Consider the following 26,379-nt stretch of genomic DNA (forward strand, 5'->3'; position numbering starts at 1 on the left):
GCAAATTTATTTGTATTGAACATTTCATGTACATGACAGTTCAAAGCACTTTATATAAACATTTTCAAACAATCTAATGATATGATGACAATTGCAGGGTATGGGAGAACCCCCAAGCAAAAAAGAAAACTATTCTAATTATGCAAATTAACAGAAGATCCACTGGGCTAGTGTTTTTCTTTTTGTTTTTTGTGTGTGCTGTTTTGGGGGGTCTACACTAATACCATAATGGTAAAGCGGTAACCATAGAATGTTTTTTTTTTTTTTTTTTAATTCTTATTTTTATTTATTTATTTTTTATTTCCGTGACCCCTTTTTCGCCTGAAATGTTTAGCAATTTGAGGTGATACTTCCCTTTGAAATACATGAATGGAAATGCAAGTAACCCCTTCCTGCCCCAAAACAAAGTTAACTTATTTTTGGTATGTGGTTCAGATTAAATACTGTATCAAAAAATAGAAATAAGTGCAAAACGACTGAATTGTAAAAAATAAATGAATAAATCCCTTTCCCTTTGTTGTATGTTAGCATACTGTCCCACTGCAGATCGCTTACAAATTGATGAATTGTGAAATAGCCGTGTTGTATGTGGGATTATGGAAAATTGTTTTTGTAAATAGTTGGACCTCTGGAATGCCTGCCCGCCGCTTAATTGTGAAATTAAGCAATCAAATCCGCCAATTTTTGAAAAATTGTCGATTTAATGAGCTTGTCTGAATTTCTGCAAATTGTGATGTCACAGTTTGGGCTAATTTGCAGGGTTAGCACAGATTAGAATTATGTCACGGGGTTGCTAATGTTTAGCTTCTAATATTCATTTGGAGTCAATATGTGGAAGGGCGAACAGAGACCGCAGGGTGTCTTTTCACTTGTTGCTCATTGCTTTTTTGAAAAGTAGTCGCGCATGGGGTCAGAAAAGACATTGGATTTACTGTCTGAAATATATATTTTCAACAGATGACAGGTAATTTAAATAAGATTGCATCAGTCTTCTAAAACAGTTTGACGTTTAAAGGTTCCACTGTGCTGGATACCAGGGATGGGAAAATGAAGTTTCATGAAAATTAATGAAATAAAGGGTCCCATCTATAGGAGCCAAAATGTATCACAAGTGCTTCGCGAAGCTTCATTTGTCCGTCACTGTTATTAACCAGTGATTAAGTTTCTTTCCATTACATTTGGACTCAAGAACAGCATCCCTCAAAATCCCCTTCTTATTTTTTGTGAGAATGCAATTGCTACGATTTTCATCATACATCAGTAAATTGTCGACACTGATGTACATTTCACCATATATTATGTATAAATAATATATCGTACGTTATACAACCAAACTAGGCTATCAGAATTCTACTCTCTTCAGTCCAGAGCTATAGGGTGCTATTAGTTGCATGCGGAGCTCCCCCGCTGAGTAAATAAAGACAAGCCTCCATTTTACGCTTCCCTTGATGTACTGCTAAAGACTTCCGCACTGTTTAGACTGGACCTGATGCAATATTGATGACACTGGCCAGGCTGGCAGAGACTGCCCCGAGCAGACAGATCAATGGCACATCCCAAGAATAAAGAGACTCAAAAGGATGATTCACATTCACATTGTGCGCTTGAAAACGACAAAAGCCGCCAATGGTAGGCTGTGATATAAAGTGTGAGTGGGGCCCACCATAAGGAGGAGCATCTATGATTATATCAGATAAGCACACCAGAGAATGCATGTTAAAACTTTTGTGTGCGGCGATTTGCATCAATGTCATGTATTTGTTGTGACCTAAAAGCTTTGCTGAAATATGCACGGGAGGGTGTAGAAAGAATCACAAGGCACTCAAATCCCGGATGAAACTGCCATTTCAATACTCTTCGTTGGTATATAAAATGTGCTACATGATACATGCGTTGAGTCATTTGTATGTAATGCAACTCCTTTTGGGAGCCTCTGTACACTTTGCCGGAAAGCCGTAAAAGGAACGAATGCTTCCTCTGTGTCATCTTACAGTTGAGTGTTAAGTAAAAGTTTAAAAATGTTTAATAAACTTGCCGACTTGAAGGGGTCGTTGCACTTAGCAAAATGCTTGCCGTGATTCTCAAAAAAACGGAATAAAAATTAACACTCAAGCCGTGAATCAGTTTGCTGTCCACGCTGATGTAGGAAAATAAAAAAAAATGCCGAAACTCTCATCTTGAATGTTAAAGTACTCACTGTGACAGTGTCAGAATGGCTGTCAGGCCAGAAAAGTAGGGCATTTTTTTTTTTTTGGGTGAGTTGAGCTTTGAATATATGCATGTATACTTTTTTTTTTTTATTATTATTCTTTCATTGCACCTATAGCCATAGCTACATACGCACTGACAGCAACATTGTATAGCATTACAGTATAACTTAAGAAACATCTTAAATGTCCCTTCATGTGGGATTGCATGTACTTGCAAAAAAAAAAAAAATAGATCAGACGGTAAACAAAATCTTAAAATAGAGAGCCAGAGACTGAACTTGAATCTGCATTCTCCTATTTTTTTTTCTGTTTTCGATGTGGTTTGTAGTTCTTTCAATTCCGCTATACAGGCATACGGGACCTCCCCGAGATAGATCTGCGCTTCCTTCGGCTCTTCCTTTGGGATCGCAGGGCCCCCTCCACTGTCACATCTGTCATTCTCGGCATGCTAGCTGGGGGCTTTCTCTCCTTCGCGTTCTCCCCTGGCTTCTGTCACCAACCGCTGTCCGTCTCCGCTGAGCCCACCCCCTTTGTCTTCCCTATGGTGGCTGCTCGCTCTGCAGTGCTGCACTGTGCCAAACGTGAGGTAATTAAGACACGGAAACTGTTCCACTCAGCTGGGAAGAACAATAAAAGGCTCCTGTCTGTCAGCAGTGGCAGCATGCGGCCAATTTGGCCTGATTTGAAAGTTCTTTTATAAATATGTAACAATTACTTTGTGCGTATCCAGAACTAATGACTTATGAAACTTTGGGGAAAAGAAAAGTTTAATGAAAATCATTTTCTTCATTCTGTTCCCAAAACTTAAACTACAGATGCCCTACAAATGCTGCCTTGCAAAGTCTGTTAATGCACCCAAGGTGAAAGATTTTACAAAATTCTGCCACTGACTGCATGATATACTGCCCGCCTTTTAAGTTTGACGGTTGAATAAAACTACCAAACCTCTTTCCACCATCAAAGCAAATTCATTGACAAACAAGATCCCTCTTTTCTCTTATTGGTCTAGAAAGTGAAGGTGTCGTATAATACAGGAAGGTTTAACTCTACGGACTAGTCAGTAAAACGGTAATAATACACACTTGGAGTAAAATTTGATGTTTACTTTTTTATGTAGACAATGTACACGACCAATGCATTTTATGACGAGTAAACTGAGTAAATGATCATATGGTAACTGTGACATGCTAAAGTGCTAACATGCTAACTGCCACTTGTGGTGCTAAGATATTTTTTCTTGTGGGGGACATGGTTGGTCCAAGCATATCTCTGTGGGCTCGCACAAATATTTATTATTATATTTATTTATTTAGATTATACAAATCCCATTTTTTTCAGAAAATGCTTATAAAATTTTATTATATGTTTATTATGAGGGGGAAATGTAGAAAAAAAAAATCTGAAAATACCCAAAAGTCAATTATCTAGGGAAAACACGGGGGAGCAAGCATATTTCAGGGGGGGGGCAGTGCTCCTGTAGTCCCTCCTAGCTCCGCTAGTGCTAACTGCTAACATTCTATTCCAGGGGTGGGCAAACTTTTTGATTGGTAGGCAACAATGGGTTCTAATTTGACAGAGGGGCCGGACCACGAGCAGATGGATGGAGTTTTTTGTTATCCTCAACAAAAATGCATTTATTTTAAATGAAAATGAACAAAAGCATTACAACAAAATAGCTGTCTTTGACACACCACAGTATTTAGAAAATTAAACAACAAGGTTTATTCATTTATTTTTTTTTCAAATTTGGCAGGCCGGATTAAAACGTTTAACATGTGGCCCCCGGGCCGTAGTTTGCCCACGCCTGTTCTAAACTATAGTTGTATTCTCTTAGTCACTGCTTTCATCTGATTATTGAAAACTACCTTTGGTTTGATTTGATGCACAACGAAGTTTGTTGCCGGTTTTTCCTGACTAAAGAAACCCCACCAAGGGACAAAAATTAAATCCCGTCGGGTGCTCAAGTAAAAGTTCCACTAAATGATCTACATTAGCAGTCTTTTTTTCTTAGCAATAAAATTGTAGGCATTGTTCATCTTTCATATTAAATTGGTGATCGCTACAGTATAGTTCATAAATGTAATATCACAGTTATCTCACACATGGACTAGTTCCAGTTGATTTAAAATGAAGCTATTTGAGGGTCTCCCGTCCTGTGTTTTCACACCTGTAACATAGTCCCTCCAGGCCTTTCTCTGCAGGGTACTAACTGGCACCATTGCTGTGTAAACGAATCTACCATCCGACATGCTCCCATTGCAAACCGCTAATGGCCCCTTGGGAAAGGTCATTATTTATCACTCTAGAAAGGACCTTTCAATTATATCTGGCCCGGTATTGTCGATGGAATACCTATAACCTCGATCAACGATAATTCAAGGGAGGGGTTGGCTGAACCTGCGCTGGTAACAATGTGGAGGCAATTTGTAGCACAATTCATAACCGATGCGGTGCGGTGGGCGAAAGTGATTGAGTAAGTGACAGCGAAGAGGTGTAGACATGGCTGAGCGTTCTCGCTCACGGACTGGCTTCAGCAGCCCCAGCAAAGCTCCGCTCAGCACGCCAACTCTTTCACATCCCACGAGAATTTCAGAATTGGACCCTAATGGTACGGCTGACAAGGTGTTGATCTCTTATTCCTCAAGCTTGGGTGCTGCGTGAACAACAGTGTGAAATGGAAGCCCAGGGAAGCTGCCACCTGCTTTATTGACAGGCGGGATGTAGTTAAATATATTACGCTTTTAATAAAAAGACATTTGAAGGTTTAGCGATCTAGATTCAGTGAATTGGATTATAGAAACATCAATTCACTGGGAACTCCAAGCGAAAGGTTTCTCATCATAGTTTATCGGTAAATGTGGAATTAGCAAATAAATTGGTGCTTAGTAAACAACTGCCCATTGTAAATTGATAACGATTACAGATTACCAGCGGAGCAGGAGTCATTTATCAGCCACTACCCCATAAAAATATCTTGACTGGAGAAGGAACTAAACTAAACAACTTCCCTAAGAAGACTCGCGCCAGCCACTTTAAATTTAGACCAAAAAGTAAAACGGGGCAAAAATAAAAACCCCAAACATTGAATCCTTTTAATTTTTAATACTAAACTAGATTAGGAGATAAATCCCTATCTCCAGATGATTAATTTGAATTCCATCCCTCGCGTTCCTCATTATTTGCACAGTGCAATAGGCGGGTATAAACCTTGTGCTCTGAATGGCAAGTCCACATTAAAATTTGGTACTGAATGCACAATTCCTAACACCCTACGCAGAGAGAGGCAATTTCCCCGTTTGTTTTTCCCGCACAATGGCCCCTGGATAATAGTCACGCAGCTGGGGAAGGAAGGAGCAAAAGTGACCAAGTTATCTGCCTTTGCCAGTCTTCGTCTGAGCCTCTTCGTTATGAATTATAGATTAGAGATGAGAGCGGGAGTTTGCCTTACAGGGAAGGTGGATAGAAAAAGCTGCTTGAGGTCAACACGGCAGAGCCAAGATCAGTCTTTTACCAGTCCTTCTAAAACACTTACCGAGGCATCCTCAAAATGCCCGCAGGACTATTTATAACAGATGATTTATCGCTCAAACCGACAAGGACATGGCTGTTTAAAATAAAGTTTGACTTTTCAATATGATGAATAGCTTCAATGAATAGATTCTCCTCCTTAGTACAATACAAAGGTTTTTCTTTTTTTTTTTACATTTTTGTTTGTATCGTGATTTAGCCCGATATGTTTTTTCCTATATGGATTTTACCGTCATTCCAAGGTTCCAGTTTATGATTTGATTTTTGGGCCAAACTATATCCCTCTCCGCTGTTTCCTTTCGGCTCGTTTCTTTATCCTGCTTCATTTAACTCAAGTCGAAAAGCTCTTGGAAGGTTTGACACCCTATATATTTCCATTAAACAGCTGCAGCTTTGCATAAGTTTGTTGACGCTTCAGAGTGGAATGAGTCCGAGAGTCGTCAGGCACGCAGCCTCTATTCCAATTTATTAGTGTACAGAACCCTGCTGATCAAAGATGATTAATAACAAATCTAAATGTGGGAAATTAGCATGGTAGAAGTCCCTGCATTCCAGCCGATGCATAAAATAGCTGCACTTACTTTAATGAGAGAAGATAAAAGTTCCCATGCTGTTCGGCGGGAAGCAACTTGATTGATGCTGCACATTAGGAGCTTTCCACAGGCCCCAAACGGGACGCCACAGCAGCCTTTTAAAGTATAGTCCCCCGTGTCATGCATGCAAGGAGGACTACCTCATCTCTCGCCTTCATACAGTCGGACCTCTACAGTACAAACTCATCCGATTTGGAAATCAACCAAAATTTCTTGGAAACGTACAAATCTTGGTATTTAAACTGCTATCACACATAGCTCCAGATCGTAGTTAAAGTGCTGTCAATGGAATGTATATTACCAAATCACATAGATCCGAAAACGGCCCAGAATGGTTCTGACCTTATACTACAAGACAATTTTATTGATACAGCAAAATTAACAGCATCTGCAGCTGTAAAAAAAAATCACTTTAAATACAGTATAACATGAAATAGTAATAATTCAACAAAGACAGTGAAAGCAAATTAAAACACAAATTAGCAAAATTAACACATATACAGTCGACACCATTAAAGCAGAAACAATGTAATATTGGGTCGAACGTATTCGGCACCTCCATTAGCATCTGGTGTCTGTTTAAAGATTTAAAGACAGATAGAAGTATCTTAAAATGAACTCTAAAATGTACTGGGAGCCAGTGAAGGGAATTCAGAATTGGGGTTATGTGCTCCCTCTTCTGAGCTCCATTTGGGTGAACAGCAGTATTTTGGACCAACTGGAGACGCTTGAGGGAGGAATGACTCCAAAAGAAATTGTATTGTAATAATCTATCTGAGATGTAACAAAGTCATGGATTACTGTTTCTAAATGCGATTGAGAATCCCGTCTGCCTAAAATGAAAGAAGCTGGATTCAACAGCACTGATTTGCCAGTCCAATATAAAATCTGTCTGATTTAAAACCCAGGTTTGAGACCGGTGGCTCTAGATAAGATGCAAAGTGCTCCAAGTCAACAGGGTGGACTGTAAAAGGGCCTCTGGGACCGAACATTGAATTTTAAGAAACTCAGTCATATCGAGGCTATGATTTCCTCTCGACAGGACAAAAGCGGTTTTAATGGGAAACGAGTCTTTTTTTTCTCAGCGGGTCTCCATAGCATTGGAAGGAAATGCATGTTTTAACCGAATGGAACCTAGAGGCAGCAAATTCAATGAAAACTTCAAGCGCCCCAAAATAGAATCCTGTGGAACACCATACAACAGACGGGCAGAGCAAGCTAGGCGAACACAAAAAGTCCTTCAACTGTACCTGCTTTTCTCATTCAGCTTGCTCGCTTTAAATCAATCAGATATTCTTGGCTACGTTCCCATCTCGCCCCTTTTGGGAGGGCCTCTTTGTCTCCCTTCCAGCTTGCATCCCGACAAATAACTACTTATTTCAAAGTGGCCGCTGCCGAAGGACAATGATAAGAGTGCTCTCTCCGAACTGTCATTTCCTCTGTCTTCCCACACATCTGACATCACTGTAATTGACTGGAGTGTGTCTGAGAGTGGTGTTGTTCCCCAGGATACCCAAGAGGCTTGTCAGGAATTGTGGGGTGACTTGTCATTCACTGACCTCCATGTTTGTGCTCTGTTAGCTTTTATAGAGAATGCTGCGAGGCTCGTGTTAATTTTGCAAGGCAGGGAAGTTGTCAAACTCAGTTCTCGGCGAAAGGACACCAAGGATTCCTTAATGAGCTGTGTGAATAAGGGTGAAGAGAAACAGCAAGTCGGTCTGTTGGGGTGGTTATTAAGGCCCTTAGTCCACATAAACCGACTTGATATTTCCCACTCACAAGTGAAAAGGCAGCATGCTTATCAAGGAAAAAAGTGCCGCTCCCATCCTTTTAGCCTTCATCTTAATTGTTGATCTATCTTGCATATTCAGTAGCTGGAACTTCAGAGACACAAGGACCAGAGAATCTTGTCTTTTCTTGAAAAATTTTGCTTTAGTAAAAAACTGCCTTGATCTTTTGTTTCTGCTAATGAATACCATGGCCCTGGTTTGCTCTCAACGGGACCTTATTAGAATTTTCCGATTGGTTATTTCACAAAATGCTGAGCAAGCAGGTCACCTAGGCAACCTCCTCTGAACTCAGCCATCAATTTATATGAGCAGTTACGGCGTGCGCCATTGTCGCGTGCGGTCAATCAAAAACGACTACAGAGCCAAGAATGCAAACGATTTTTGCATGGCTACGGCAGCCCGATGCAAATGCGAGGTTTCAAACTGAATGAAGAAGAGATTTGAGCATTGCGAACTGCGCTACTCTGACCGAGTCAGTGGAAAACCCGATAGCATCGATGTGCAACTTTCCAAAACATTATTTATGGATGTGGAAACCACATCTGCGGGTCCTCTCAGTGTATCAACTCGCACCTATTGTTCCGGCTGTAATGTGCTCGGGTTCATTACTTGTTACACTGGATTGACTACGGTGAAAAATAAAATTATGTTAGGCGGGATGCATTTTTAAATTTCCGTTGCTGAATGGCATTGTAAATGTAATATGACTGTAAAAAAACTATTATTACAAACAAACGTGATCAGAAGAAAGAATCCAAGCAATTATGTCAGTCTGCGTTGTTTGCTTGATAGCAAAAAAATATATTCAGTCTAAATTGGCTGCAAATCATTTATTTTTTTGTGGTTTTTAAATGAATGCAACATTGCCAGTTTATTTTCATCTTCCTCATTATGCTGCAGTGTTGATTACATGCACTGGACTTGGTAACTTCCTGCATTCCAACGATTGTCACTTGAAAGCTGAAATTGCACAGTCGATTCCAAAACAATTCGTGAACAAGTAGAAAGTCGCCCTTACCAAGACAATGACGTGCGGCACATGCCAGAGCGAAGGACGTTAGCTTTTATCTAATCACTTCTCCGAGTGCAAAGACTTGGCACTCTTCCCCTTTCAAAAAGACTGACACATGGAAAAATAATGAAAATGGACACATTCAACCAATAACAGCTGGCAAGCGGAATATTTAAACACACATTTGCATGCTGGCTGTCAACTCACTCTGCACCGCGTGTCCAAGGTAGAAACATTTGATCAATGGGGGCATGCGAGTTGGAAACGAACAACATCCGTCATAAGAATTCTCTCTCCATCCATCTGCACACACAGCTTTGCTCTCTTTAAACACTCTGCAGGGCAGAGAAATGTGTGCAAATGTGACAGTGATTTACGGTGTAGAGTTTCTCTTTGTGACAATGAGGGAATGCAAAAGTACACCATACTTCCTCTGTGACAATAACAATTAATTTCATCGTGCTATTGGGCTTTAGTTTGCATATGTATGCAGCATTGATATAAAAACTAAAGCTATGAATTGAAGATTTACATTTATGTTGTATGCTGTTTTTTTGTTTTTTTTTGCCCTCACACATGAAAAGTGCAACCATGTGTAAGTTTGTTGCATCATAAAAATAATTTTCATTTACTCGTGGGAAGAGCAAACAGTATAATTTATTTTTTATTGTATTATCTTATTATATAATCAAGTCTACCATGGATATATATTTTTTTTTTAACTGACCCAAGTTAAGTGTGGCAATTGGCAACCACTTGCATGCATATTGTCTCGCATATTTTCCATTCTGTTTTAGGATCACATCTCCTTGGTTGCTGTATTTAAAAAAAAAAAAAAAATATATATATATATATATAATTTTTTTTTAAATCTTTTTTTTTTTTTTTAATCTTTTTTTTTTTTTTTTTGCAGAATTCCACTCCTTCAGTAAAATCGGCACATTGTTAGCTAGCTTGTGTGTTTAATATTAGCGTAATGCGACCGAGACAATTAGCATATTGACATGCATCAACTGCAATTTTTTTTGCCCCCATCTGTGTGGCCCGGTCCAAAGTGGCCCACTGACCGCTATTGGACCGCAGCCTGGCGGTTGGGCACCACTGATGTTAACGAAAGCACAGTCGACAGGTGGTTTGTTGTATTGCCTCACAACGATACCTTAAATTTACGTAATCGTGCTGCCAAATAGTAATACATCCAAATAATCCCAATAATGTGTTCCAATCATTTAATGGGTAAGGCAAGAGCAATGAGATAAATGGAGTCGTTAGCCAGTAGGTATATATTTATTTTTAAGTGTAGACCTCTTTTTCTTTTATTATAAATGAGGTAAGGAAAGTATGCAGCTGTGAATGCACAATAAAGTTCAACGTACTTCATAGTGTCACTTTTGGAAGGCATAAGGACAAAACAACCTCATTAAAAACAAATAAATTAAAAAAAAATAAAAATTAAAAGCTTACCAAAAGCATGTCACACTACCCGGTAGGTAGCAGGTGGCTTTGAAAGGAGTCATGCAGCTAACATCTCTGCGGGAGTTTTATGACAGCAGCCGTGAAATATCTCATTTCAGTTCAAAGGCAAACTACGTGTGTTATATGCCAGTAGTCATTATACATTGGCAGCAACTGACAATTTTCAGCAACATCTACGGTTTATGCTACCACAAATAATGAAATTGTGACCAAAAAAAAAAAATGGTTTTCAATCTTTTTTTCGAGACTATTATGCAAATTCCAAATAATGCAAAATTGAAATATTACAGCGAAATGTGTTCCCTGCATTTTAGCCATTCCCGAATACCAGAAAATTATTTATTTTTGCAAATTGTGATGACGCCTGGAACAAAGTATTCAAGTTTGATTCCGTTTGCTAGGAGGCAATTTATTTTGCAACAGGCAAAATACTTTGCGCCAAGCCTTTTTTTTTTCCCTCCACATTTCTGACCAGTTGGATAGCAACCTAGGAGTGAAAGCAGTTGACACAGAATAGTGTAGTAAGAGAACAGAATCATAAATATTATATACAAGAGTGAGCAATTTGTGGCCCAGGCAGTAGCAGTGGCGGAGCGAGAGGGAGGCCGAAGGGGCACTGGCCCCCAAAAGGTGCCAGGCCAGATAACTGAATTTTGGGTGTTTTTTCCAGGCATTTTTTTCCAATTTTCATCCCATTCCTCGTGGGAACGGATAATGAATGTTTCTCTGCGTTTCCTGAGCAATTTTAGGGGTGGATATGGTCTTTTATCCTTTTTTTTCCCCCCTCACCAGGGCTCGATATTATTTTTTACCATCCTGTGCAAATTTGTTTTGCGTATCAACGAACAGATGTGAAGCATCCAGCTGTCATGATGCTTCGGAACACCCACTGACCTCACCTGTCCTCCCTCAGGGTTATCTCGCCTCACACACATACACCAAACACATTCTCTATTGGCCTGTATAATTTAACAGACCAAACATACACAAGCCACATCATGGCTACAAAACGTGATCCTGAAAGTGTGGCAAATATAAAAAAAAAAAAAAAAAAAATTATTTAAAAAAAAATTGCGGACCTAGCACAGGAAGTTTCAGGTTCTGTGGCGCTAAATATGTATTTGCGTTTTGGCCTTTCCAGCTTTGTTACCCTCAGCCAGAGGAAAAACAAGCTGTGCAAACCTCTTCAAAAAATAATGAAGCTCCACTCTGATTTATATTCAACCTGACTGCTTACTTAGTGTTCACCTCATTCTGGCTTCAATCTCTCACTGACTGCTCACGTCAGCCCACATTGACAGGATGGATGGAATTCGTCAACCTACTCTGGATTAAAAAAAAAAGTAATTTACGACAATTTTGGAATTAACTCATTCAATCTATAAAACATAAATATACCTTTTCAAAAATGTAGACCCCGCCTCCCAAAGACGGATTTATACGTCTGAGCCTTTTTTTTTTTGCGTCATAGCTCCGTGTTTGTATAGCATTAGAACAGAATATTCTTTTGGCGTTGCAAATTCAAACGCTGGGATTGAGGGGTTTTCTCTCGTGAAAATAATCGGGATTAAATGAGTTAAAGACAAAAAAAACAACGTGATTTAGATCGACAATCAAAGGAGGATGTTAATATAAAAAATAAAAAAGTGTTTCCCTCCAATGACTTTTTAATGATAGTTCACTAGTGAAAAATATGTAACTATGCAAATAGTCTTTGATTGATTTAGGATTGAATCCAATCATACCTGCCTTGAAGCTCAATATCTTACAAAAAGGAGTCAAAGAGCTGAAATCTGTCACTAATGCTTCCCCCCCTTTTACCGCATCACAAGACGCAACATTAGCATATTTTTGATATTGTTTCCGTGAAGCCGAATCAAAAGCTACCAGCGGATTTCACTTCACATGAGCTAAATGCTAAACAAGCGCCCCGTTCTGACAAGTGCACAGTTCTGCTTTTGTGTTATGTGTACCGAGGGAAGAATTTGTTTATAACAAACATGAGTCATAGAGCATAATCATTACTTTTCGTTTTTGTTGCTATTGTTCATTCCTGGTTGAAGGGGATTGAGTGTAAAAAAGCACAATGGGCTTTTTTTTCTGCTTTTGTTATTGCCTGCAAAAGTATGAGAAGGAACTGATTACATATGAAAATAGGGTTAAGCCCCCATGATTCAGATCTAATTTGAAATTGTGTTAGTGTTTGTTTGTTTTTATTATTAGTTTAATGGGTATCGTTTGGCTGGAAATAAAAGAAAGTACCCCTTTTTTTAAGATTGGAGGAATTGCTTTTTATGATAGAAGCATTTGCAAATGTCATCATTTTTATATTTGGAAAATGATTCACATCCTTGCTTTGTCAAAACTAAATACTACTTTTTAAAAAAAAAAAAAAAAAAAAAGTCTGTCCAAGTACCACCATGAACAACATATATATAGAATAAAGAATCTAGTAAGCCTAAGTGTTCATCAAAATAAAGCCGGAGGATTTTTTTCACCCCTAAAAAGTACATTTGATTGTAAGACAATGTATACTTCAACAATGCTCTTAAAATTCATTAAATGCAAACATTTCATTTAAAAAATGCAGCATTTCTATTGTATTGCACTTAAAAGTTAAATACAACTGAAATGTAAGTGAAATTCTTTACGTGAAAAATAACATGAAAAACTGTACCATCGGCAAAATTCGAATGCAGTAGGTTTGCGTGTATTTCATATTTAAAATTATTTAGACGCATGTCTATAATTCAGGGATGAAAACGTATGGAAAAAAGGGATAAAAAACGATGCAGTTGAGCAAAAACACATATTTGTGGAGTGGCGACAAACACATGCCGAAGTACATCACAATCGCTCTCAAGATAATGAGCTTGATAACACTTGTGGCTACTGTGACCAGTGGTGACACATTATATAACATACACAAAGTAAGGTATTTAAAAAAAAAAAAAAAAGACACTTTGGGATGCAAGAGGGAGGAGAGGCAGTTGGTGTTAATATTGGCACAGTGTGTAATTGCAGTGTCAGGAGGCATTTTTATTTCTTTTTAAAACACTGCATGAAGGCCAATTTATGATAATATTGTTGAATGGGAAACTTTTATAAAACCCCAAAACAAAATTATTTTTAATACATTTTTGTTGAAACTAAACTAAACTCTAAGTTTCTATTACAAATTTAATGCATATGGATATGAAATGTGAAGCATTTCAGACATGGTGAACTGCTGTCTTTGTAGTTAGCAAACATAGGACGAGTTGAAATGCTACGTTAGCTAATCATCAGTTAGCTTTGCAGTTAGCAAACAGCATGAGTTGAAAAGCTATGTTTGCTAATTAGCTATTAGCTTTGAAGTTATGAAACGTGGCATGCTACGTATACGTTCAAATATTTTCTCCCTGCTGTCCGGTCAATGTCGAAGAACTAATCAAAGGCACATAAAATTAGCCAGACTTTCGTGGTGGTGGTCGTAAAGCATCCCAGACGCTGAGTACGTCACACTACACAGGCTACAATACATCAAGACACTCTCCAAATCGGCTACGAGACACAACGTTGGTCTGCAACGCGTCTGTCGGGCCAAAATCGAGCATTCGTCGGCATACAAGTCTATCTGAAGCTAGAAATCAATGATCCACTGTTGGCCGAGGCATGACTTTGGTAATAGACCCTGTGATCATTTGCAGCAATTGATGGCAAACCGCACGTAATAAATTAGCGCCGATCAATTACAGCAAATACAGATCATCAGCGGCTCTAATTGTAGAGATGAACAGCAAATCAGAATAGTTAAGAGTAAGATTAGAAATAGAATCGTGCCTGAATTATAGCCTGACGAGCTTTTTTCTTTTTTTTAAACCAATACCATTCAACCCCAATGAAACATTATCTGCAGTCTTACTGTGGCACAAACGTTTCCATGTTAAAAAACAGGATCAAGCAAAGGCGCTGTTGCTTTGCAATCCCCCATGTGGTGACACACAGGCCATCTGATTTGTGGAGCCAAAATGGATGCGAATAAATCAGAGCTTGGACCAACATGGCTGCATACTAATCAATGTATTACCCAAGGGATAAATGTGGTCCCTCACTAATGGCTGCTTGCACGTACGTGCGTGTGTGTGTGCGCTGAAAAGATGTCCGGCACTTCACGTCGGCTTCTCTGCCATCAGTTGTGTGCGTTGTGTTAGCATCGTATTTAATTGCAAAACAGTGGCAGCAATTCACGGGGATTGTTCTGGAGGGAAATTGAATCAGGAGACATTTCACCTATATTATTGTCTCGCCGTTGATTGCCTCTGTCTCAAAGTGGAGAGCTGCACTGAAGCGGTCAGTTGGTCCATGCAATCCGAGAGTATGCGATGTAGTCTAAGTCGGGTTTGACAAAAGATTAAAATATATTCATAAAGGTTACCTTTCTGAGGACCTCGCCCCAATGTCACAAAGCCGGATGAGATGAAGTTGTGAAGGTCTGCACCACCGCTGCTTCGAACACTCTCCTTCCCATAGTGACCTGTTTGGAAACAGATGTGAGTACAAATACACATGCGTTAAAATCGCAACAAAGACAGTTGAAAGCATTTTGTAATTACCAGAGCTGGGCACTTGACCCTTCATTGACGGTCAGTCCCCAGCCCTCCAGCCGCTATCTCGGTACCCATCCGGCCTCGACCCTCCGGCCTTATTCATTGAAAATTGTCGACCCCTGGCTTCTTTCAGCCCCCAAAAAAATATAACAAGCATTAGCTGGCTAAGTTACTATTTAAATCCGCTTCATGTATTATGGTCTTATTATGGTAGCACGAGGGCAGGACTAAAATCTACCGGCAGCCTTGCTTAATTGAGCCCTTTTTAAAAATTTGTCACACACCCCAACCCCCGCCACCAAAATGGGCATCAGGCCAGGCCAGAGGGCCAGACCGTTTGCCCACTGGGACGGACTGATCCGTCCATGAATAACAAATTGCCGCAAATAATTGACGCTCATTGACAAGCATTGAGGAAAAGAAATACAAGTAAAAAATAAAATATTTAAACCCCCCCAAAAGAGTCCTTAAAGGGGAAGTCAACCCAAAAATGTACTTTACAAGAATATGTTCTATGCAGGCCCACTAGTCGAAACATAACATTCTGATGAATACTGCATTTGTGGAATATGAGTTAAGCAGTAAAATCCATTTGTAGTCATGTCAGGGGGCGGCCATTTTGGGAATTCTCTTGACTGAAAATGACATCACAGTTGCTGGGAATTACCTTTGCAGCTGATGTCATTTTCAGTGACTGAAGTGACAAAATGGCCGCCCCAGAGATAGCAAAATATTTTGCTGCTTAACTCATATTCCACAAATGTTATCAGAATGCCATGTTTGGACTAGTGAAGGCACATAGAACATACTGCAAAGAATTTTGGGAGTTTATTGCGCTTTAAAAGAGAAATTAAAAAATAAGCTGAGAACCATTCAAAATGTGTTTTCCAATCAAATCGGAGAAGAAATTCACCCAAAACTCTTAAAACACATTTAAATTATTTTTAAATTGTATATTGCCCATTCTATATAGAGTTGCATGTTTGTCAATGGGATGACCAGATTTGCGGTTTTGTAGCTTTTTGCGGGAAAGTTAAAGATTAAAGTATATTAATATGAATTAATATTAATGGCTTTGATTCATTTCAAGTCTTCATAACTGATGATAGTAACAATTCGTTACCTCCTGTCGAACAGCTGAATATCAGAATGTGAGTTTAAAGGATTTCACAGAATAAAATAATTTGTGATGCAGATTGTTTAGGAATCATATGCAACCCAATATGGAAATGTAATATGAAGCATTTCAGACATCGTGAACCTTATAACACTTGTGTTACTATAAACGTTATTTAGGAATGCAACCATTAGAAAGTGGAGAGAGCCAAGCCTTAAAAACCAAATTAGATTTAATATTACTTTTGTTATTAAATTAAAACATAATTGAGTAATAATTTTTTCTTCAACCATTTCGCCTCATGCGCCCCAATATGTTAGATCTGCCACTTAAAAAGTATTTTGGAGCAAGCGGTTATTGTGCTGTGAGCCAAAGTCGCGATTAGCCTCGATGCACGCAGTCACAACAGAGTAACCGTCCCATTTGCCATCCTTAAAAACCGACGCCATCATTTGATGCTTCCACCAATTATCCGGCGATTGCAGCTGTTAATTTAATTCCGATTGCATTATTAACTCCTTGAAGGTACATTTTTCAGTGTAATGTTTTTGTTGATTGAAAATTATGGGCTTGGCTTACTTGGTGGCAATGCAGTGACCGAGCCTTTTTTTTTTTTTTTTTCTTCTTGGCATACAGTTTTGCATACACTGTAATACTGTTATTACAAACATTTATTTCCTGTGTTTGCGCACTGCATTGCAAAGTAAAATAGATTAATCTAATCTGTTGACATTAAACTTTTGCACAGTAGTATAAGTCTTTATCTGCTTGTGAAATGTGCTTGCATGATGGATTCACTCACGTTTGCCATAGCACTTAGCCTTAAATAATTTTATAATCGATTATTCAATCGATTAATCAAATAACTCTGGTCAACAATTATTTTTAATGAGAGATGCAACGTTTCTTGATTATTTTTCTTGCACTGGTTCCGAATCTGCCATGGTGTTTTTTTTCTTCTCTAGCACATCAGGTTTTCATTATATGTAATAAAGTAATATTTAGTAATATTTTTAAATTAATTAAGGATTAATTTTCCAGTAGTTGGAACGCTTGGTAAAATTGGTATTTCGAAAAATTGTATAGATCAAATGTAAAAAACAAACAAATGTAAGAAAAAACCTGATGTGCTACGAAAAATACTTTTTTTTTTTTTAAATGTACATCAAAAATACACATTTAGTGACACATAAAGCCTTCTCGGATTAAAATTTGCGTTTGACTAGTGTAATCATATAAAATTTCTTTTTGCCTTAAAGTGTATTACGAAACAATTTTTCCCGGCTTACTTTTTACCGAATATGTTTATTTTTTTATTTGGTTTGCTTTAGTGATTACAAGAATAATGATAAAACAATAACAAATCACTCGAGAGGGATTGACGTTATACTTGCCAACCTTTTTGAAACTGATTCAGTTAATGGTTCGATCATTGTTTTCCAAAGTAAAAGAATATGTTTGCAAATCCATTTTGATTAAACGCAAAAGATAATCAGTCTACCTTTATAATGGACTACAAAAAAACTGAGGATAATTACATGTTTCTAAACAATTAGTCAATTATTAAATTAGGCGATTAATCGATCATTGGGGGCACCTGTTCGTCGCACTTTTTATTTGTCGTTGTGGGGATTTCTTTTTCTTTGTCATGACCAGGAAGTTTCAGTGGAAAAATACACTATTATTTTTAGTCAAAAGGATTCGTGTAGTGTTTTTGTTTTGAAAACTTGCAAATTCATGCACTTCAGCACAAGCCTACCACCCACTACACTACTCAATAAAAACAAAGTAGGACGATTAAATCCTCTGACACAATCAACAAAGCAAAATATATGCTGTGCTATACATTTTCCCAAGCGGAATTGCGTGGCATCCGACTCCAAGCAATTAGTTTCACCCACCCAAATACCTGTGCACTTTGACCTCAAATCTTCCCACCACAGTTTTAATGTAAAGGCTTTAAAACGACAGTCTGCAGTGCTATTTGCCCTTCTGTGACGCTCGTTGTCATTCGCGTTTGTCACCCGAGTCATTGGTAGGCGACTCCACAGCCCGCTACGGCAGCCCTTGAATCCGAAAGACCCTTCAAAAGGAATGCCCCTCATCCCGCTCTGCGTATTCTCATCTTATTAAGGTGAGGCTGCTTGGTGTGCCTGCGGCAAAAAGGGGCTACGCACCATGAATTCAATATCCTTGCTACAAAAGAAATCACGATTTTCACCTCGACAATGCCATGAAATTGAGCATGCAGTACATGAAGTGGGTGCTCTGTGGTTTCATATAGTAATATACTTAATCTGAATTCCACACAGGACACCCGCTGCTCTGTAATACCTTTGAGAGAGTAAAAATGTGAGTAATGATATCATTTTTTTTATAAACCCCAGGGTACTGTGTGGCTGTCATTGGGGAGGTATACCCGACCGACTCCAAGGTCGATTTCAGCTTGAACACAGCGATGCGGGAATACTATACATGGATTACTGATTTTAAAGCAGGTCTGTAGGGGTGGACATCATGTTGACAAATCTTTAGTTTTGCATCATTCAAACAGAAGCCCAGCCAGCTATTGTTTAAAAACAAAACTAATGCAGGGAGTGCTGCACATGCACACTCAGCGGGTTAAGGTTTCAGCTGTATAATAAGGGCCAATAATGAGATCTAGGAAAAGGAAACAAATTAGTGGAGGTCTCTCAGGGTGCGTACTCTAGTTAGTTTCTCCCCCTAGTGCAGTTCAGTTGGACAGGTGTGAACACAGCAAACGACTCTTGTGTGGACCGAAGCAACCTGCAAGAGACGATCTCGGCATGGTTCCAAGCGTACTTTTCGGCAGTTTGCACATTGCAGATGAGTGCATTTATGTCTTCTGTGATGTAGCGTGTGCAACAACATTAGCGATAGCATGAGCAGCTAGCATATAGAAGTGAGGTGATATTAAAAAATCATTAGAGTGACATAACCACAAATGGCGTGTCAATAGATTCGACTGTTAATGGACATGTTTCTGGCTTAGCATGTATGCCGTTTGCACCTGTATACATTTTCATTCATACGTATTTGCTGCCTGGTTTTGTTTTAATGTCTGATTGTAGAAAAATGAGGATGTTGTAAAGTTTTGCTTATAAAGTGTAGCCTGGTCTATTGAGCCGATATACAGCGGAACCGCGGTTTAACAGCCCCGGAAACAGGGGACCTTGTATTCAATGAACAGAAAATAATGTCCATGCCACTCAACATGCCAACTGTTCAAGTCTATTAGTCCCAGAAACGGACGCAATTTGCCGCAGCGCCGGTAATCGGCAGTGGCCAGAGACTGATTGTGTGTTTTGGGGTTGTGCTGCTCTCTTCTGAGATAAACAGGCATCCAGTAGACTAGAGCAGGCTAAAACACGCATCAATTTAGAGGCCATGTTGGCAGTGTCGATGTTACCAACAAAGACGATGAAAATCATGGACGTTACCTTAGCATTAATGTAAGCCCGCAGCTCAGTATGTTTCTCAAACATACTTTTTTTGTGTGTGTGTGTAAAGGATAGAATATAATATATGTATAATATAATATATATATATATATATATATATATATATATATATCACCTCAAACCTGGCCCGAGATTGGCTGAAAAAGAACTTCGGAGGCCGAGTGATCAGTCTCAAGACTGATTTTGAGTGGGCACCCCATAGCTCGGACCTAAGCCCCCCTGATTTTTTTTCTTTTTCTTTTCTTTGGGGCATCTTAAGGACAGATTCTACGCAGGGAAACCCAGAACCATCACTTGAACTCAAGAAAGCCATCAGGGAGGAGATGAGAGCCATTACCAATTCAGTCTGTAAGAACGACATGGACAACTTCGTGCTGCGCCTCAAGAAATGCAAGGAGGTAAATGGAGGCCATCTAGAACATATGCTGTAGAATGGGAAAAAAAAGGCCAAAGACCCTAGTGTATTGATGTGATATTTTAAATATAATGAACTAGTTATGCCCAAAGTTTCATTTCATTGGGACAAAACACTAAGAAACGGGGCCTAATTAAAGTTGGGGCCCGTTTTTTGGGGGTCACCCTATATATATATATATATATATATATATATATAAACTAATTCCAAGATGGCGGCGCGCATGGACGCAGCGGCTAACAGCTCCCCCTCACAGTGCTCCTTTTTACTTTTTATTAGTGTTTGCTTGCTCTTATTGGCATCAACTGAGGCACAACATCGATATACCCGCCAAGACATCGTGAACATTGGATATCGATGCGAAATAACCATCACAGAGGAATTTTGCTATGATCGCAAAATTCCGAACGAACTGGCGAGGCTGCCCGGCTCACCATGGCTGGTCATCGGGGCCGGGAGGCGGCGCAGGCGACGCAGAGAGAGGAAGCAGAAGCGAGGCTGCAGGTCCGGTGTCTTGCAACGGCTGCGACGGCAGCCCCATAGGCAACCACTACCGAGTCTGCACCTCACCAACGCCAGATCCGTGGTCCACAAAATCGACGACCTGGGATTACAAATCCTGGGAAACCGCTATGTGCGCGATAGCAGTGTGATCGTCGTCACGGAAACCTGGCTGCACGCAGACGTCCCCGACGCTAGCATCCAGCTGGCCGGGCGCTCGCTACATCGCGCGGATCGGATGAGGGACACCGGTAAGAGGAGGGGCGGGGGGCTCTGTGTTTACGTGCATGAGAACTGGTGCGGCGATAGCACGATCGTCGAGAAGCACTCTTCCCCCGACATCGAGTTCATGTCCGTTAAATGCCGGCCTTATTTTCTCCCGAGGGAGCTAACGGTAGTGATTGTCACAGCTGTTTACATCCCTCCCGACGCTAGCACTAGCACGGCGCTCTCGCTACTCGCGTGCGTCATCAATAAACATCAGCGGGCCCACCCTGATGGCGTTCACGTAGTAGCGGGAGACTTTAATAAGGCCAATTTAAAGACTGTACTCCCAGAGTTTCACCAGCATGTCAAGTGCCCAACGAGGGGAGACAACACTCTCGACCATGTGTACTCGAACATCAAGCACGCATACAGAGCCCTCCCACTCGCCCCTCTCGGCCAGTCAGACCACCTGTCCTTGCAGCTCGCACCTGCGTACACCCCTCTCAGGCGCAGATTCAGGCCTACCACAAAGACTGTGAAAACCTGGCGTGACGACGCCATGAGTGAATTACAGGACTGCTTTCATGACACAAACTGGGACCTCTTTGATCATCAGGACCTTGATGTCTACACGCACTGTGTACTGGACTACATCAAGTTCTGCATGGAAACTGTGTCCCAACATAAGACTATACGGACCTTTCCAAATGCGAAGCCCTGGATGTCCAGCAGGGTTCGCTCTCTCCTCAAGGCCCGTGACGCTGCCTTCAGGTCAGGCGACAAAGCCCAGTACAGGGTGGCTCGTGCTGACCTGAGCAAAGGCATCAAGCTAGCCAAGGCAACCTACAAGGGGAGGCTGGAGGCCCACCTTGCCAGTAACAGGCCACGGGAGGTGTGGCAGGGTCTACGGAGCATCACCAACTTCCGTGGCAGCAGCACGACCTCTGTAGACCCGAGTGCATCGCTGGCAGAGGAGCTTAACTGCTTCTTCGCTCGCTTTGACTCGCCCCAACCGTCACACCCCCGCACTTCAAGCTCCAACTCCCCCCCACTCATCGTAGAGGAACACGATGTGAGGCGCGCGCTCCTGGAGGTCAACCCCAGGAAAGCTACTGGACCCGACGGAATACCAGGCAAGGTCCTCAGAGCATGTGCCCACCAACTGTCACATGTTTTCTGCAGGATCTTCAACCGCTCCCTGGCTCAGGCAGTCATCCCCTCCTGCTTGAAAACTTCCACCATTATTCCTGTCCCCAAAAAGTCACCAGCCGTCCACCTGAATGACTACCGTCCTGTTGCTCTCACACCAGTCATTATGAAGTGCTTCGAGAGGCTGGTTCTCCAGCACATCAGGGACTGCCTTCCTCCCACTCTGGACCCCTACCAGTTTGCATACCGGGCTAACAGATCCACTGAGGACGCCATCGACACTGCTCTGCATGTTGTGCTGGGCCACCTGGAACGACAGCAGAGCTATGCAAGGATGCTCTTTGTGGACTACAGCTCGGCATTCAACACGATCATCCCAGACATCCTCGTCGCCAAACTGGACACTCTCGGCCTCCCTGCCCTCACACGCATCTGGATTAAGGACTTTCTGACCAACAGACCCCAGACTGTGTTGCTCGGCCCCTACACGTCCTCCACCCTCATGCTGAGCACCGGTTCCCCCCAAGGATGCGTGCTGAGCCCTCTCCTGTACGCCCTCTACACCTACGACTGCTGCCCGGCCCACGGCAACAACACCATCGTCAAGTTTGCTGACGACACGACAGTGGTCGGTCTGATCTCGGAAGGTGACGAGACAGCCTACAGAGAGGAGGTAAAGAGACTGACAACTTGGTGCAAGGACAACAGACTGCACCTTAACTCTGCTAAAACAAAGGAGATTGTCGTCGACTTCAGGAGGAACAAGACGCTGCCGCCCCCCCTCTGCATCGAAGGCGTGTGTGTGGAGAGGGTCCACACGTTCAAGTTCCTGGGAGTACAGATCTCCGATGACCTTTCTTGGAGTCACAACACCACAGCAGTGGTAAAGAAGGTCCGCCAACGTCTGCACTTCCTGAGAGTCCTCAGGAAATTCAACCTGGACAGGAAGCTGCTGCTGGCCTTCTACCACTCGTCCATCGAGAGCCTGCTGACGTACTGTGTCTCCACCTGGTACAGCGGCTGCACTGAGGCGGACAGAGTGAGGCTCCAGAGGACAGTCAAAACAGCGCAAAGGATTATTGGCTGCCCTCTCCCCCCACTGTCGGACATCTACACCGCCCGGTGCCTCAGAAGGGCTCTCAACATCGTCAATGACAATACCCACCCAAACTCACACCTGTTCGACCTGTTGCCCTCTGGCAGGCGCTACAGATGCATCAAATCAAGGACCAATAGACTGAGAAACAGTTTCTTTCCGAGAGCCATCTCCATACTGAACTCTCACACACACACGAGACCGCCCTAACCTCGCAAAACAGCATTGTGATGTGTTTCTATATGCCCTATTCAGTACTGAATTCCATTGCACTGTCTTCTTTATTTATCTAATTTATATATTTGTCTGTATTATTGTTGTATTGCACTGGAGAGGGGAGCCCTCTAATCTCGTTGCACACTTGAGTACAATGACAATAAAGGGATTTCTATTCTATTTTCTATTTCTATATATATATATAATTTTATACTGCACTGTGCGTCTTTTAGTTACAAAAAATAATTTGTTCTGCATTGGATAGTTTATGCCATGGGGAAAAAAAAGTACTTTGACGCAATGAGTCCCTTCCCCCAACCCTCGTTCCACTGTATTAAGATTATACAACGAACCCCTGGTTGGTTCATGTTATGTTTGGGTTCTTTTATTCATTCAACACTCCCAGGCATTCTTCCTTTTAATGGTCTTGTGACCAGTAAAAGAAGAGCATAATGACACATGGTTTCTTGTGAAACATTTGGGTGCGCTTCAATATTTATTATGACGGACAAACCAGAGGCGGCTTAAGGCGGCTTTTTTTTTTTCTTTAAACATCCAAGGATTCAGACCACAGAAAACTCACATGGTGTGGCTTAACGCAGATGCTCTCATGAGGGAGCTTCTATGAAAAATGATGATGCTTTTGAAATGTTGTTTTTAACATGCGAGTGATTGATTATATTGGTGGGAGTCGGTGATGTCACAGTGGTAAACCCACACACGCTATTAATTGCAGGGTGGCTACATCTAGGTCTGTGGGTGTTTAAGAGTGTGTTATGATAATTACCTCTGACTGAGGAGGTTATAGTCTCACCCACGTCTGTTGTTTTGTCTCTCTCAGCACGATTGTCATGAAACTTTGCAAAGAGGTGTTACATAGGCCAAGGGCCAGCTAATTATAAACTCAAGGGTAAATCCATTAAATGCGGGGAAAAATTAAAATTAATAGACTTGGTGCAGACCTGGACCATTCAAGTGGCCCTTTTTTTATTGTTATGTAAAGGTAAGTGCTGGCCAGGCACGGACTTGCATTAACCTCAATTTGGAGTCTCCGTCATCATATATTGATCGGCCTATCGGTCAACAGCGAGTGAGCAGCAATTAGCTCAATGCAATTAAACGACATTGCGATATTTGTGTGTGACATAGAAAGTTGGAAAAGAGCAGCTGATTTATTCTCTGCAAAATAGAAAAAGGGAACAAAGCCACATAAACAAACCTAAAGGTCATAGAAGCTGGAAACAAAAAAACAACAATAGCAGCTAAAGGTGCAGAACTATTATCGCAATCACTGATTGTCTCCCAAAAACTGACCTTTAAGCTGATAAGTGCACAAACTCTGTAAAAAATCTCAAAATAATCTTAAAGCTTTTATAAGTCATTTACCAGCAAACCACGAGAACATATATATGTTTGAGTCAACAGAGGAGGAGTCCACACTTGGAAAACTTTCAGACTACATGTTCACAAGCCACAAAGTTACCGGGAGAATGTTCTCTGGACAGACGAGACCAAACTGGAACTTGTTGGCAAGGCACATCAGCTCTATGTTCACAGATGCAGAAATGACGTATACAAAAAAAAAAAAGAACACTGTCCCTACTGTGAAGGGAAGGAGCTGAAACATGCCACCAAGAGAAATCACCTTTCAAACCTGAGACAACTGGAAGAGTTTAATCATGAAGAGTGGGCCTGAATACCTCCTAAGAGAAGCTGAAGTCTCATTGAAAGTTTCAAAAGTCGCTTGATTGCAGTAATACCCTCAAAAAAATATTAAGTTAAGGGTTCCATCATTTTTTTTATCAGTTTAAAAGTCAGCTTATTTTAAAAAAAATATTCTGTTGAACCACAATTTAAAAGCAATACCTGATTTACATTGGTTAATTGTATTCATATTTGCATTTAGTATTATTCTTGTTATTATTTTGTTTTTTTTAATGCAGGGGTATCAAAAACTTTGCATCAAATTGATGTCTGATTCGATAATTGTCCCTGAGCATACTGAAAGCTGGTAGTCATTCTTCTTCCAGTGTTACTCTAATTCTTCTGGCAAGCCGTTGAAAAAAAATAAAAAATAAAATCTGCATGTTGTGTTTAGCAATCCGCTATATGAGACTACTTGTGTTTTTTCTTTAGTACATGATGATAAAGTGAGAGTTCTTCACTCCGTGCTAGCAAACTATACATTTCGTATCTTTGCATATGAGGAAGGAAAAGCAATTGAGGGAAACAAGGGAGAGGGGGGAAAAAAAGAGGTAAATCATTGCCTCTAGACTGCGCTAAATAAATCAAATTCAGTTCAGAGAGCTACTGGCAAAACTGCATTACTCAGAGAAGCGATTATTGTTTATTTTAACTGAAGGCAAAGTAAAGGTACCCACTCTTCATTTTCAAGGTCTAGTCCTTGTTTGTGGCTGCAGGCTATGCAGTGTTTACTACACTCAGATCTAAAAAGGAATCAAGTACCAATAGATGCAATATATATATATATATATATATATATATATATATATATATATATATATATATATATATATATATATATATATATATATATATATATATATATATATATATATATATATATATATATATTAGTGCTCATATTATGCTGTCTGCACAGTTTTTGCTTCTGGCGCAGTATTTTTAAATACATGATGTTGTTCGAAAAACACGGGGAATTTCGCAGTGCACCAAGGGTACGATGTCATCACAGGACTGTAATATAAAAATAAGTCAGCATATGCCGCCAGACTGAAACGGAGCTCTGAGTTTCAGAATAACACAGCAGCTATGCGTCATTACATATTAATGCTCTTACAATTAAAAGCTGACGCTTTTGGCAGAAGTTGGTTGAGGTACTTAGCTGCTTTTTTTTTTTCTAGGTCTCTACACTTGACTGTGGCACAGAAACGCCTGAAGCATCAGCTTCAGTCGAGGGTATTCGCTTTGAACATCACCATCCTTACTTTTTGCTAAATTCCCATGTAGGTGCACG

At 40.5% G+C, this 26,379-nt stretch overlaps 1 protein-coding gene across 4 annotated transcripts in view; it reads right to left on the minus strand.

Moving 5' to 3' along the window:
• Nucleotides 1–26,379, minus strand: part of shisa6b (shisa family member 6b) — a 67,827-nt gene that overhangs the window by 36,334 nt on the left and 5,114 nt on the right. For all 4 annotated transcript variants that reach the window (XM_088284030.1, XM_088284028.1, XM_088284029.1 and 1 more), the window contains exon 4: nucleotides 15,027–15,125. In XM_088284030.1, the coding sequence (XP_088140156.1) occupies nucleotides 15,027–15,125 (99 nt within the window). The remainder of the gene's footprint in view (nucleotides 1–15,026; nucleotides 15,126–26,379) is intronic.

The sequence above is a fragment of the Idiotropiscis lumnitzeri genome, chromosome 20, assembly GCF_059441095.1.
Source record: "Idiotropiscis lumnitzeri isolate Australia: NSW breed Sydney's pygmy pipehorse chromosome 20, RoL_Ilum_1.0, whole genome shotgun sequence".
NCBI classification, from domain to species: domain Eukaryota; kingdom Metazoa; phylum Chordata; class Actinopteri; order Syngnathiformes; family Syngnathidae; genus Idiotropiscis; species Idiotropiscis lumnitzeri.